Below are 14,744 nucleotides of genomic sequence, written 5' to 3' on the forward strand. Positions count from 1 at the left end.
AAGCTCGCGCCCTGGCAACGGATCAACAAAACCTCCACGCCAGCCCGAAGGCCCCGCCCCTGGTTTCCTCCCGCGCCGGAAGCCTGAAATCCCGTTCGGCCTGGAGTTAGTCTCGCGAGGTCTGCCATCCGCCCGGCCTGCACTGCGGTGTTTCCCGCGCGGGCTACCCCAGATCCCGGGCGTACGGCGCGGCCTTTCGTACCGCCGCCGGCGCCGCCGCAGTGATGGGTTTCTTGAAACTGATTGAGATCGAGAACTTTAAGTCGTACAAGGGTCGACAGATTATCGGACCATTTCAGAGGTTCACCGCCATCATTGGACCCAATGGCTCTGGTGAGATAAACCCGGCTGCGGCCCTGCGCACGTCCCGGCCTGGACCCCCTATCTGGCAGCAGAGTAGTACAGCCCACCCGTGCAACCTGAAATGTTGCGAACCGTTAACAGGTTCCTTGTCCTCCTGAGGGGGTTCGGTCCAAACCCGCCTTCCCCGCTGGGGTGCTCTGACTCGAAGCTCTTCCCCAGGCGTTAGTTGCCCGCTCCCGCTTTTTGCGCGGCCCCGCTCCGGCCTGAGTGGTACGAGCCCAACTGTACGTTACCTCGCCCACTGCTCCCTCCCGCCAAAAGTGGCGCGTCCCGAGCCGGCTGCCTGCTGCCGGCCGCTTGTTTCCCCGCCCGACCAGCTGGATCCGGCTTCCCCGCCTTGTTTTAACCCTCCGGAAGATGTGGGACTGCTGGTAGCCCTCCCGTGGCCTCCGGTCCCAAACGGTACACGTCTGCCTCAGCCCGGCGCCCCCTCCCGCCTCGCATTGGTACGCTCCATTTCCTCCTTTTTTTTTGTTTTTTGTTTTTTTTTCCTACTTTCCTCCGGAGGCGGCACTTTTGAATTGAGGACCCAGAGGTAGCGTCTCCACCCTCCACCCCCATCTCAGAGGTGGGAATGTCTCGAACTCACCCCTTTGCTACCACTGAAACCGTTAAAAGTCAGAACTCATTCACTCGTCAAATTTATCGAATGCTTACTATTTTTTATAAGGAGTTATTCAAGGTACTGTGGAAACAGTGGAGAATAGAATAAGCCGTGCTCTAAGGGAACTTACATTCCAGAGGGGAAAGACGATAATAAAGAGAAAATAAGATAATTTTTGGCTGTGATAAGTGCTGTGCGGGATATTAGGTTGATGTGATAGAGTGACTTTCTAAAGTGGGCATCTTTAGAAAGAGTGGTCGGTAGTTACTATTGTATATTTCAAAGTTGCTAAGAGAGTAGATCTTAAAAGGTCTCATCACAAGAAAAAAAATTTAAATATGTGAGGTGATAGATGATAACTTATTGTGCTGATCGTTTTGCAATATATACAAATATGAAATCATTATGTTGTACACCTGAAACTGATACAATGTTATGTCAGTTATATCTCAATAAAACTGGGGGAAAAAAGTTAAAAAAAAAAATAAAGGGTGGTAAGGTAAGACCTCTATTTCGTATCTTAACTTCCCATCTCTAAATGATACACCATGGATTCCTCCCATCCACTCTCACAAGCAGTCCATTTGGAATCCTACTGTGTTCCTCCACCCCAGAGATGTTCTAGCTAAATCATTTCCTAGCTTGAGGAAGTAAGCTAGGAAATACTTGTTATCATTTCCTTGCTGAAATAGCTCAAACTGACCACCTTCCCTGGAGTCTTGCCTGGGTTTGGCTCTCTAGGTAGAGCGGGGTTTCTCAGCAGTGGCACTATTGACATTTCCAGCAAGATAATTCTTTGCTGTGGGGTCGGTCCTGTGCGTTGTGGGATGTTTAGCGGCATCCTTGGCTTCTACCCACTAAATGACAGTAGCACCCCCACCTCCCAGGTGTGACAACCAAAAATGTCTCCATACATTGCCAAATGTCCTCTGGGGGCGGGGAGGCAAAATCATTCCCCTCCCCACTTTCTTTGACAACCACTGGCCTGGAGGTCTAATGCTTGGGGTACCACTTCAGTTTCTTAGGATTTTGGTGTGATGGCCCCTGTGGAAAGAGCCAGGATGCACCTCTTGGCATTCAGTCCCCTCAACATGGGTAGATTTGTATACGCAGCTGTTCGGAAAAGGCCTTTGGTCTGACTGCCCCCCCTTCTCCCATTCTTCAGTGCCCACCGCCACAAGGCATTCCTTGATTCCCCTGAGTGAATTGCTCTTCCTCTTTGGCACACAGTAGACACTTGGTACACATTTATTTTCTTCTGTCTTGTATTCGCAGTATATGTTTTTGTATCTTCATCTCTGGTCTATGAGTGCCCCAAAGAAGACATTCCATAAAACGTTTTATCAGTGTTCAACTCATAATACATATTATAAAAATGTTTACAATATTGAATGATTGTGAGTAGGGAGGGCTTTGGTTGTGAGATGTTCTTACTGTCCCTGGAGAGCATGGGAGAAGCCCAAAGGTTAGAAATGGGTGCCTAAAAGGCTGACTCCTGGTCTGCATGATGTGCCAGTCCTGCTGTTGATGAGAGAGACAGAGCTGAGTCCAGACCTGTTGTTAGGATAGGACTGCCATTTATTGGGTTCCTACTGTGTGTCAAGTACTTTATTGGGACCCTTTACATTTAAATTCTCACAATGACCCTAGGAGGGAGATACCATTATCTTCATTTTATAAATGAGGAGACTGAGGCACAAAGAGTTGTGATCCCTTGCACACTACCTGATTCTCAGAGCTAGGATCAGAACCCATGCCTGCCATACTTCAAACTCTGCTCCTGCCACTCCAACAGAGAACTATGTGCCAAGCATTGTTTTAGATGTTTTATTTATTTGTCATGGTTTTTCACATTTTCCAGGTGAGGGAATGGAAGATCAGCTGAGTAGTGAAATTAAGATTAGAACCTGAAAAAAAAAAAAGATTAGAACCTGGTCTATTGGACTAGAACCCAAGCTCTTAATCACTGTCTTATACTGCCTCCATGGAAGGACCTGGGCTGCCATTTTTATAGCTGGGTAGAACGGTATTGGAAATCAGGTTCTCAGTTCAAGGTCATATAACATGTTTGGGGAGAATCTTTTTTTTTTTTTTGTGACGAAGATCAGCCCCGAGCTAACATCCATGCCAGTCCTCCTCTTTTTGCTGAGGAAGACTGGCCCTGGGCTAACATCTATTGCCAATCCTCCTCCTTTTTTTCCCCAAAGCCCCAGTAGATAGTTGTATGTTATAGTTGCACATCCTTCTAGTTGCTGTATATGGGACGCTGCCTCAGCATGGCCTGACAAGCAGTGCATCGGTGCGCGCCTGGGATCCGAACCCAGGCCACCTGTAGCGGAGTGTGCGCACTTAACCGCTATGCCAGGGGGCCAGCCCCTGGGGAGAATCTTAAGATAGAATTTATAAAGATTAAATTGTTCCCCACCACCCCCAACCCAGTCTAAATTTTTTTTAAATGTTTTTTTCTGAGTCTAAAATGAAGTAAAAACTGACTCCACTACTGGAAAGATAACCACTGTTAATGTTAATCTTATTTATTTCAGTAGCTAATACATGTACATGGTATAAAATTTTTTAAAAATCCCAGGGGATGTACAATAAAAAGAAGACTCCCTCCCTTCCCTGACCTGTTACCTACTTTCCTTCCTGGAAGCGACCACTGTTACACTGTTTACATTTTCATGAATTTTTTCCTATGCCTTTCTTCTCTCCAAGTTGTTTTTTTATGAAAAATTTTAAACATACATGTGTGCTTTGCTTAATCATTTGAAAGTAAATTGCAGACTTAATGACATTTCACCCCTAAGGGATTTAGCATTCATCTCCTAAAAAGTATTAATCTGTTGTATTACCAAAATACGATTATCACACCTAATAAAATTAATTTCCTCCTCTCCTCAGTTATCCAGTTTATAGTCAAGCTTCCGTAATTGTTCCCCCAAATGTCTTTTTGGGTTTTTTTTGGAACCGGAAACCAGAGTTCATGCATTGCCTTTGCTTATGTCTCAGTAATCTCTTGTGTTCTGGAATGGTTCTCCCAACTTTTCTTTTTAGACATTGACTTTTTGAAAAGACCAGGCCAATTGTCTTGTAGAACATCCCACATTCTGTGTTTCTCTTAAGGTTTCCTCATGGTGTCATTTTACCGTGTTCCTCTGACTGCTTTATTTCCTGTAAACTGGAAAGTAGGTGTAAAGGCTTGTTTAGATTCAGGTTAAATATTTTTGGCAAGACACTTCATAGATGATGCTGTGTGCTTCATGTTGTATCACAATAAGAATATGCCTTTTTAAAAAAATTATAGTACAATACACATAACATGAAATTTACCATCCTTACCGTTTTTCAGTGTATAGTTCAGTAGTGTTAAGTATATTCACATTGTTTTGCAACCAATCTCCTGAACTTATTCATCTTGCAAAACTGAAACTCTATACCCATTAAACAACAACTCCCTGTTTCCGCCCCCCAGTCCATTTTTGTTTTTTTTTTTAACTTGGTTAAGATGAAACTATTGAGTTTTGCATCTTGCTGGTTTCTCCTATTGTGGGCATTTTCCCATGTTATTAAAGGTTGTAGAACAATCCATTCTGTGAATATACCATTTCCTTAGATGGGGTTCTAGTTTTTGGCTGCTATAAGTAATATGTGCAAAGGGACTCTTTCTAAGCCTTTGACCTGGGGCTTTGGTTGGGTCCTGTCTTTATGGGAGCAAGGCAGTATTCTCTCCTCCTATTAGTCTGAGCACTGAGTGCTTAGGGAACATTCCTGTTCCTCTCAATGTTTCCTTTATTCCTTCTCCTCTGCCCTTCTTCCTCACTTCCCCTCCTCTGCTTTGTCCCTTCCTCCCTTAGGTAAGTCAAATCTCATGGATGCCATCAGCTTTGTGTTGGGTGAGAAAACCAGCAACCTGCGGGTAAAGACCCTGAGAGACCTGATTCACGGAGCTCCTGTGGGCAAGCCAGCTGCTAACCGGGCCTTTGTCAGCATGGTCTACTCTGAGGAGGGTGCTGAGGACCGCACCTTTGCCCGTGTCATTGTTGGTGAGTGAGGCTAGCCAGAAGGCTCTCTTTGGTCCTGGGAGGTGGCTAGACTAGTTGGGTGGGGTAGGAAGGAGGCCTGACCCTCGGCCAACTCTTTCATTATCTTATAGGGGGTTCTTCAGAGTATAAGATCAACAACAAAGTGGTCCAGCTACACGAGTACAGTGAGGAATTGGAGAAGTTGGGCATTCTCATCAAAGCTCGTAACTTCCTCGTCTTCCAGGTGGGCGTTTTTAACAGTTATTGGCTATCTGCTTTTTGCCATCCCTTGTCTCACCCCCACTGGGCCTGTTCCATCTCCATCCAGCTTTATCATCTTTCCCCTGAAGTAATGTGGCAGCTTCCTCACTGGGCTTTCTGACTCTAATCTGGCCCCTTCCAGTTCATCCCCTAGGCCAGGTTCATCTTATGAAGACAGAAGTTTGTTTCTTTCCCTTCTCTCCTTAAAACATTTCAGTGATTTCTGATTGCCTTATGATGGTGGTTCTCAAATTGTATTCTTTGGACCAGCATCACCTGGGGCCATGTTAAAAATGCACATTCTCAGGGCCCATCCCAGACCTACAGGCTCAGAGACTATGGGGTGGGGCCCAGCAATTTGTGTTGTACCAATCTCTCCAGGTTGTTAGGATGTATGCTACAGTTTGAGAACTGTTGCCTTAGCATGAAATCCAAACTCCTGTCATTTAGGAAACACCATCCTTTGGTTCTTGCCCACCTCACTATCCTCTGCCGATTCTCTTCCCCTGCAGCCCTGCAACTCCAGCCTAATTAAACCATTTACAGGTCCCCAAATTCACTTACTTTCTTTCACCTGCAGGCCTTTGCATATTAATTTTCCTCTATGTGGAATAGCCTCTTCTCTCTTACTTTCTTGGTTAGTTCTTCCTCATCTTCCAAACTCAGCTTAGATGTCACCTTTGAGAAGCCTTCCCAGATAGACACCCCTACCAGTCTCCTACCTCTAAGCTTCATTTAGTCCTTTTTTTGTGCTACTTCTGTCACTGCATGTAACACACTGTGTTATCTTTGCTTTGGTCTCTTCTGTTCCCTGTGTGCCTCGAAGGGCAGGGAATGTGTCTTCAAAGCCCAGTGTGAAATGTGGCACCCAGTGTGGGGAGGGGGTTCAGTGAACTTTTTCTGAATGATGGAGTGGGTAGGGGGAAGTAGGCTGGCTAGGGTCTAAGTGGGGAGAGTGTTTTGACCCTTACTAGGGTGCTGTGGAGTCTATTGCCATGAAGAACCCCAAAGAGAGGACAGCGCTATTTGAAGAGATCAGTCGCTCTGGGGAGCTGGCCCAGGAGTATGACAAGCGAAAGAAGGAAATGGTGAAGGCTGAAGAGGACACGCAGTTTAATTACCATCGCAAAAAAAACATTGCGGCTGAACGCAAGGAGGCCAAACAGGAGAAAGAAGAGGTAGGTGGCCAGGCTACCTCTGGGCTCTGAGGGGCCAGAATGGAGCCAGTGCCTTGCTGATGCACCCCTGCCTCCATGCCCCTATCTGCATAGGCCGACCGCTACCAGCGCCTGAAGGACGAAGTGGTGCGAGCTCAGGTACAGCTGCAGCTCTTTAAGCTTTATCATAACGAAGTGGAGATTGAGAAGCTCAATAAGGAACTGGCCTCTAAGAACAAGGAGATTGAGAAGGACAAGAAGCGTATGGACAAGGTAGAGGATGAGCTGAAGGAGAAGAAGAAGGAGCTGGGCAAAATGATGCGGGAGCAGCAGCAGATTGAGAAGGAGATCAAGTAAGAGGCAGGCCTGGGCCTGAAACTTGTGGGAAACCAAGAGACTGTGCTGTTCCCTAGGGCTCCTCTGAGCTTGGAGTCCAGTGCCTGTCCTAGTTTCTCTGTCTTCTCCTTGACTTGCTTTGGCCAGAACCAGGTGTATTTCTTGACTTGCATTTTAGACAGAGTATTTAAGTACTCAGACTCTAGGTAGATAGATACTCAGAAGAGGAAGCACTTAAAAGGAGTGATGGCCTTGCCAAGTGAGAGGAAGCCACGGGTGGCTGGGAATGTCCTCCTAGAAGAGGAAGACTGGAGCTAGATGTTTAAAGGACAGAAATTTGAAAAGGTTAGATCAGATGGGGGATGACTGAGTGACTAGACGGTGTTCTTGGGAGTTGTTACTGGGGGCCCTGGCCTGGCTAGGGTTGAGGCAGGGGTAGTAGTTTTGCCTTGTGGAGTGGCTGGAATGCAAGGCTGAAGCCATCGATTTCAGGGAGTAGTCAGACTGCCCCTTTTTTGAGGATCTGTGGAGCATCAGGCCCTTGTTCTTTTAGGCAATTCCCTGAGGCTGGCGGGGGGGCTCAGGCCCCCTTTATTTGGGTAAAAAGCCTGGGAACCCTACCTTCTCCCACAGGCTAACTTGTTTTCCCCTTCCCCTCTGGCAAAAGGGAGAAGGACTCAGAGCTGAACCAGAAGCGGCCTCAGTACATCAAAGCCAAGGAGAATACCTCTCACAAAATCAAGAAGCTGGAAGCAGCCAAGAAGTCCCTACAGAATGCTCAGAAGCATTACAAGAAGCGTAAGGGTGACATGGATGAGCTGGAAAAGGAGATGCTATCAGTGGAGAAAGCCCGGCAGGAGTTTGAGGAACGGATGGAAGAGGAGAGTCAAAGTCAGGGCAGAGACTTGACCCTGGAGGAGAATCAGGTGAGGGCTGAGGGGTTTGGGGAGATTGCTGGGCTAGTGTGGACTAACTTGGTCATCCCTGTCCTCCTTCCCTGTTCCTAACACAGGTGAAGAAATACCACCGGTTGAAAGAAGAAGCCAGCAAGAGAGCAGCTACCCTGGCCCAGGAGCTCGAGAAGTTCAATCGAGACCAGAAAGCCGACCAGGACCGGCTGGATCTGGAAGAGCGGAAGAAAGTAGAGACAGAGGTGGGCATGTGTTACAAGATTAGGGATGATGGTCCATAGAAAAGGAAGTAATGATAGTCTTAACAGTAATGACAGTACTAGCTAACATCTAGCAAGCACTTACCATGTGCTAGGCACTGTACTTGCTCATGAGCAAAATGTATTTGCTCATTTAATTCTTCATATTCCAAATGAGGAAACTACAGCACAGAGGTGAAGTAATTTGCCTAAGGTCACATCATTATTTAGTGGCAGAACCAGGATATGAACCTGGGCAGTCTCGTGCTAAAGCCTACACTCTTATCAAGTATACTTCACTTACTGCCTTCCTAATAACAATAATAGTAAAATAGTAACAATAATAGAAAGTTGTTATAGTACCCCAAGAGCCTACAATGTTCCAGGCATTTTGCTAAGCACTTCTTTTAAGTATTTAAAAGAAGGCAGTAGGCATTAGTATTAATAGCTACCCTGTATTAAGCACTTAATGTGTACTCTGTGAAGTGGAAGTTACCTACGTTTTGCAGATGAGAAAACAGAGGTGCAGAAAGGTCCGAAAGCTTTACTTTGCCTTGCTTTGAGCCTCCCTGATTGATGAGCAAGATAGCCCGGGCTGGGTAGAACTCTATGAGAGGGTCTCATAGGGCCCTGGGAGGCCCCATCAGTTGGCAGAGCCACACTAAACGCCGTCTGTCTGCTTTTTAGTAGATCTCCTGCATTAGTGACAGATTGTCCTGAGCTGTTGGGCTCTTGGATGAATGGGCATGTAGGGGGCATAAGCCAGGGCCCTGTGGTCTTGGAGTTAACTTGCTCAACCCCTGGTGATGGAGTATGTTCGTCTTCCTCACAGGCCAAGATCAAGCAAAAGCTGAGGGAGATTGAAGAGAATCAGAAGCGGATTGAGAAACTGGAGGAATACATCACAACTAGCAAGTATGTGGCTCTGCAACCTTCCCTCCTACTTCCAGGCCTGTTCTTAATGAACCCTCCCTGTCCTGCCCCTCCCCAGGCAGGACCCCCCAGAGTCCCTCTCAGCCAGGAATATTTTCTCACCAGCCAAGGTAACCCCTGTGTTCCCTCACTTTGTAGGCAGTCCCTAGAGGAGCAGAAGAAGCTAGAGGGGGAGTTGACAGAAGAGGTGGAGATGGCCAAGCGCCGTATTGATGAGATCAATAAGGAGCTGAACCAGGTGATGGAGCAGCTGGGGGATGCCCGCATTGACCGCCAGGAGAGCAGTCGCCAACAGCGAAAGGCAGAGATTATGGAAAGCATCAAGCGCCTGTACCCTGGCTCTGTGGTAAGAGTGGAGAGGGAACTCATTTCCTGAGCACTTACTCTCGTGCTCACTGTCAGATAATTTTTCCAGCAGCCCTGTGAGGAAAGGATTGCTAATGTCATTTTTACATCTGGGGAAACTGAGGCTCAGAGAGGTTAAATGACTTGCCCACAGCACAGCTTATAAGTGGAAGAACTGCAATTCAAACCCAACTTGTTCTGACTCTTAACCTCATGTTTTTTTCATCACACCAATTGTGTCTTCCTGAAGGTTTTGTCTTGCTGTGTCTCCTCCTCTGTGGGAGGCGGAGAAACTGGAGAGACCTTTGGAAGGAGGAGGGGCCACGAGGCAGGAATTAGTCACCCAGGAGGTAGCTCTGTGCAGGCTTCCATGTGAATTCCCTTGGCATGTACTAACCAGCTCATTTGCTTGTGGGGACATCCCAGGCTTTATCAGATCTCTTGGCCTCTTGAACCAAATCCTGAGAACCCATGTTCCCTGAATATTATCCCTCTATTGCTATAATCCTGTCCCTGGGTTCAACTTAATTTGGTTCCACAAATGTTTCCTGTTCTCTCCTTTAGACACTGGTAGGGAGTTTATAGGGATGAATTAGGCTCAGTCCCTGCTGTTGAAGATCTTACCCTTTATCTGATAGTTCTTAGGGAATCGTGGTTTGGGGGGCATGAAGGAAGTGAACTGGAAAAGTTTATTTTGGTGGGTGCTTGTGAGAATTTGCGATAATGTATATGAGGTATCTGGCATAGTGCCTGGGGTGGCAGTGGTCTGTGAAATGGTAAAAGTGAGGTTTAGAAAGATGATTTGGGATTCAGACATGACTGCCTGAAGTTGTTGTTGCTTTGGGGCCAGAGTAGGCTTCTACTCCATAGCATGGGCACTGTGTTCCTCATACAGATTCTGGTCTGCCTCCCTTTCCAAGCTGGGAATTGGGGTTCCTGAGCCAGCTCACAAAAGCCTCATTCTTCAATTTTCTCTTCTGACTTTCCTTAGTATGGCCGCCTCATTGACCTCTGCCAGCCCACACAAAAGAAGTATCAGATTGCTGTAACCAAGGTTTTAGGCAAGAACATGGATGCCATTATCGTGGACTCAGAGAAGACAGGCCGGGACTGTATTCAGTATATCAAGGAGCAGCGTGGGGAGCCTGAGACCTTCTTGCCACTTGACTACCTGGAGGTGAGCTGGTGGGGATGGGGTCAGGGCAGTGTGAGAAAGCCTCTCCTCCTAGCCCTCCATGTTCTGCCACTTACTGAGCTTCTTCCCACAGGTGAAACCTACAGATGAGAAACTCCGGGAGCTGAAGGGGGCCAAGCTGGTGATTGATGTGATTCGCTATGAGCCACCTCACATCAAAAAGGCCCTGCAGTATGCTTGTGGCAATGCGCTTGTCTGTGACAATGTGGAGGATGCCCGCCGCATTGCCTTTGGAGGCCACCAGCGCCACAAGGTATGGATTCCTTTGCCCAGATTGGAGCTGGACAGGCTTAGTAGTGGAGATTCCTCTGTTCAGCTTCTCTCCCTCTTCTTCTCTCTTCTCCTTACTGTGTGTAGACAGTGGCACTGGATGGGACCCTGTTCCAGAAGTCAGGAGTGATCTCTGGTGGGGCTAGTGACCTGAAGGCCAAGGCACGGCGCTGGGATGAGAAAGCGGTAGACAAGTTGAAAGAGAAGAAGGAGCGGTTGACAGAGGAGCTGAAAGTAAGCCACGGGCAGCGCTGTCCCTAGGAGTTGGGTCCTGAGCCCAGGCTGGCTGGTCACCTAACCACCTAGCCCTTCTCTTTTGTCCACTTCAGGAACAGATGAAGGCAAAAAGGAAAGAAGCAGAGCTTCGTCAGGTGCAGTCTCAGGCCCATGGACTGCAGATGCGGCTCAAGTACTCACAGAGTGACCTAGAACAGACCAAGACACGACATCTAGCCCTGAATTTGCAGGTGGGGCCTGGCCTTCAGCCCTGTTTTCCAAATGTCATCCTTACATTCTTGGCCGAGGTTTCTCTGGGGTTGGGGAACTTGTCCCAGATCCCTCTCTCCTCCCAGTCAGATAGCCAGAGGTTCAGGTCTTGGCTCTGTATGACATTAGGCAAGTTAACCTCTCAGTGTCAGTTTTTTCATCTTTATCTGTAAAGTGGGAGTTAGAATAATACCTGCTTTGTAGGGTCGTTGCAGAGATTGAATGAATTAATACATGTCAAGTATTTAGATTGATTTTTCACATTCAGTAAGTGCTCAGTAAATATTAGGTGCTATTGTTAGCATAATTCATTCATTCAACAAATATTTGAGCTTTTTCTGAAAGTGAATTGAAAGTGAGCTACAGGCATTTCAGTCCCTGTGGGGATGGGGGGGACTCTTCTAGGTATATTAACGTGTTTGATTATTGGGTGCTTCCCCAGACCACCCTGGAGGTGTTATATAATCTGCAGTATATATATCATTTTACTTTTTTCTAAAATCAAAAAGTCTGTATTCTAAGGGTTATAGATAAGGCAGCGTGGACCTGTAAGTAATAATGTTTACCGTGTGCCCAACCCTGTGGATTGAAACTGGCTGACTGGAGGCCAGGGAGGAAGCTGTGTCATGGTTCAAGTGAGAAATGAGGGAACTTGGACTGTGGCAGTGCCAAGTTACGTTCTCTCAGTGTGTGGAGAGCTGTCCCTTCCTGTCCATGGGGCCAGTGTGCTTGGGGTGGCTCTTTTCCTTCAAGGAGCCTGGTCTCTTTTGCCCTGTCAACCCTGTTTCCTGCAGGAAAAGTCCAAGCTGGAGAGTGAGCTAGCCAACTTTGGGCCTCGCATCAATGATATCAAGAGGATCATCCAGAGCCGAGAGAGGGAAATGAAAGACTTGAAGGAGAAGATGAACCAGGTTGGTAGGGGATGAGCCATGCCAGCATGTGCATCAGGACAGGACTGGGGCTTGAAGCAGCACTCTGACCCAAAGGGCCTTTGCACTTCCTTGCTTTTCCCCTCAGGTAGAGGATGAGGTTTTTGAAGAGTTTTGTCGGGAGATTGGTGTGCGCAACATCCGGGAGTTTGAGGAAGAGAAGGTGAAGCGACAGAATGAAATAGCCAAGAAGCGGTAGGTGGAAGTGTGGGTAGAAGAGGAGACTGGGATACCCTTGAGCCCCCAGCTTGACATCTTGGGAATCAAGTGCCATCATAAGGCAGGGAGCAGCTCTTAGAACGATGGATGTTTATTGTAGGTCGACCTTAAAGAACAGGGACATCAGGGAGCCTTTATGGCATAGTCTAGTGGTTAAGAGTGGTTTACCTGGGTTAAAATCCTAGCTCCACAGCTCATTATCTTAGGCAGTGACTTGACCTTTCTGAGCCCCAGTTTCCTTATCTGTAAAATGAGATGATAATGATATCTGTCTCATGGCATTTGTTGTTGGGTGGATCAGATGAGATAATCCTTATAAAGTATTCAGCATAATATTTAGCACCTACTAAGAGTAATAAATATTAGTTTTTATTATTGTCAATATCCTGATGGGTGATGCAGGAGGGGAGGAACGAAGTTCTAGGTTGGAAGGATAGTAAGAACAAAACAACAGTTTCTCCTCTCTTCCCTACTTTAGTTTATTCTTCGTTCAACAAACCTTTCTTGAGTACCTACGTTGTGCCAAGTTGTCCTGTGTTAGGTATTGGAGGAGGCAGGGAGATGGGGGTAAGACAGATGAAACAACAGTCTCTCTCAAGGAGGTCACCTCCTGGACCCTGGGCCTCAGTCAGCAGTTCATCTAGCCCATTACCCATAAAGTAAATATTCATTGCTCTCCTACCCCCAGTCTAGGCTCAAGAGATATAGAATTGAATTAGAGACTGTCCCTGTCCTTAAGGAGTTATGGAGTAGTGGGAGAGACAAGTAGATCAATAATTTCAGAGCAGTGTGATCGATGCTGTACTTGGGGTAGATAGAAAATACAGAGGAAATGTTCAAGGAACTGCAAATCAACAAGAGGAAAAATAAAAATGAGAGACTCAATAGAAAAATGGACAGGATATAGTTAGTGTTTCATAGAAAGAGAAGCTCAAAATGGCTGATAACTGTGAATTGATGTTCAGTCTCATTCCTAAGCAGAGAAATGCAAATTAAAACAATCTAGCAATATTTGATGAAAATAAGTCTACATAAGCCCTATGATTTAACAAAGCCACTCCTGGATATATATTGCAGAGAGAGTCACAGACAGATTCAGGGTTGTTCATCTTGGTATATAATTTGTGTTAATGGGACATTGGTGGCAATGTAGACGACCATCACTAGAAGAAAGTGTAAGTTAAATGTGATGAATATACAGACTATGGAATACTGTTCAGTTCAAAGCAAGAACTAGATTTTCAGGCAGTAGCATAGATAAATATAACACCGTGCATTTGTGTAAATTTAAAAACAAAATGACATACAAGGATATGTGTTTTTAAGGCCCTATACATATGTATGTATGTATAGATATGTATGTCACTTTGGAGTACATACTCACTGTAGGGAAGATAATGGGAGTGGAAATCAGGGATTGAACCAAAGGAGACAAGGGTCTTGCATAGACAGCGATCATAAGTGTGTTATGAGCTGTGGAATGATTAACTCAGCTGCACCAAAAAGGGAGGAACTCAACAGAGTGTAATAGAAACTAAGAACTTGCTCACAACCATCAGGAAAGGTTTTACACACAAGGAGTGATGGACTGGAGACCTGTAGAGTGAGTAGGATTTAGCCAGCTGGGCAGCAGACGGAAGAAGGGAGTTCCAGGCAGTGAGAACAGCATGCTTGGAGGTGTGAGAGAGCATGCCTTGTTCTGGAAACTAAGTAGTTTTGAATGTCTGGAGCATAAAAATGGGGTCAGGAGGAAGGTGGGGGTGGTGGAGAGGTCAGCAGGGGCCAGATCACAGAGGGCTTTATGAGTCATGCTTGGGAGATTGGACTTAAAATTACATAGCTCAAAATTATAGAGTTAATTACATTCCATTTGGATTATAGTGACTAATAGGTTTAAGCTGCTAGCATGACATCTGGTAGCATCTGTCACACCATATTGGGGGGGCGTGGGGGGCAGTTGGAAGTTAGCTCTGCCTGGCTGCTAGTGTCTGTATGCTGATTTCATATTCTTTGAGTTTCTGAAGAGATGGGGAGGAGAGTAATAGCAGGACTCTAGTACTTTCTCCATGTTTTTTGACTACCCAAGCTCTGCCCCTTAGAGGTTCTGGAATCTTGGTGCAGGGGTGCATGCGTTGGGGCAGTAGTTGGAAAGAGTCAAAGCCCATGGGCAAATATGAGCTGAATACAGCCAGTATACCCGGCGATAATGATGGTAACTAAAATTTACTAAGTACTTACTGTGTGCCAGGCATGGTTCTAAGGACTTTATATGTATTAACTCGTTAAAAAAATCTCCCAGTAACTCTGAGGTAATTACTATTATTATTTCCATTTTACAGATGAGGAAACAGAGGCATGGAGAGTATAACTAACTTGCCTGACATTACACCACTAGTAAATGGCAGAGTTGGGATACCAGTTCTCTTATCCCACCACATTATACTGCAGTGATGCCATAGGAGAAGGAGCCCAGG

General features: G+C 46.3%; 1 protein-coding gene across 2 annotated transcripts in view; it reads left to right on the forward strand.

Moving 5' to 3' along the window:
* Positions 1-160: 160 nt before the first annotated feature.
* The window catches only part of LOC131401018 (structural maintenance of chromosomes protein 1A), a 37,888-nt gene continuing 23,304 nt past the window's right edge, over positions 161-14,744 (forward strand). The window contains exons 1-15 of one of the 2 annotated variants that reach the window (XM_058535938.1): positions 161-333; positions 4,822-5,010; positions 5,121-5,233; positions 6,225-6,428; positions 6,522-6,760; positions 7,411-7,669; positions 7,756-7,896; positions 8,726-8,808; positions 8,965-9,172; positions 10,163-10,348; positions 10,440-10,619; positions 10,724-10,870; positions 10,966-11,103; positions 11,917-12,033; positions 12,140-12,246. In XM_058535938.1, the coding sequence (XP_058391921.1) occupies positions 225-333; positions 4,822-5,010; positions 5,121-5,233; positions 6,225-6,428; positions 6,522-6,760; positions 7,411-7,669; positions 7,756-7,896; positions 8,726-8,808; positions 8,965-9,172; positions 10,163-10,348; positions 10,440-10,619; positions 10,724-10,870; positions 10,966-11,103; positions 11,917-12,033; positions 12,140-12,246 (2,420 nt within the window). In that variant the 5' untranslated portion in view covers positions 161-224. The remainder of the gene's footprint in view (positions 334-4,821; positions 5,011-5,120; positions 5,234-6,224; positions 6,429-6,521; positions 6,761-7,410; positions 7,670-7,755; positions 7,897-8,725; positions 8,809-8,964; positions 9,173-10,162; positions 10,349-10,439; positions 10,620-10,723; positions 10,871-10,965; positions 11,104-11,916; positions 12,034-12,139; positions 12,247-14,744) is intronic. The other variant, XM_058535939.1, reaches the window with a different exon arrangement.

Source organism: Diceros bicornis, chromosome X (genome assembly GCF_020826845.1).
Source record: "Diceros bicornis minor isolate mBicDic1 chromosome X, mDicBic1.mat.cur, whole genome shotgun sequence".
In the NCBI taxonomy this organism is placed as follows: domain Eukaryota; kingdom Metazoa; phylum Chordata; class Mammalia; order Perissodactyla; family Rhinocerotidae; genus Diceros; species Diceros bicornis.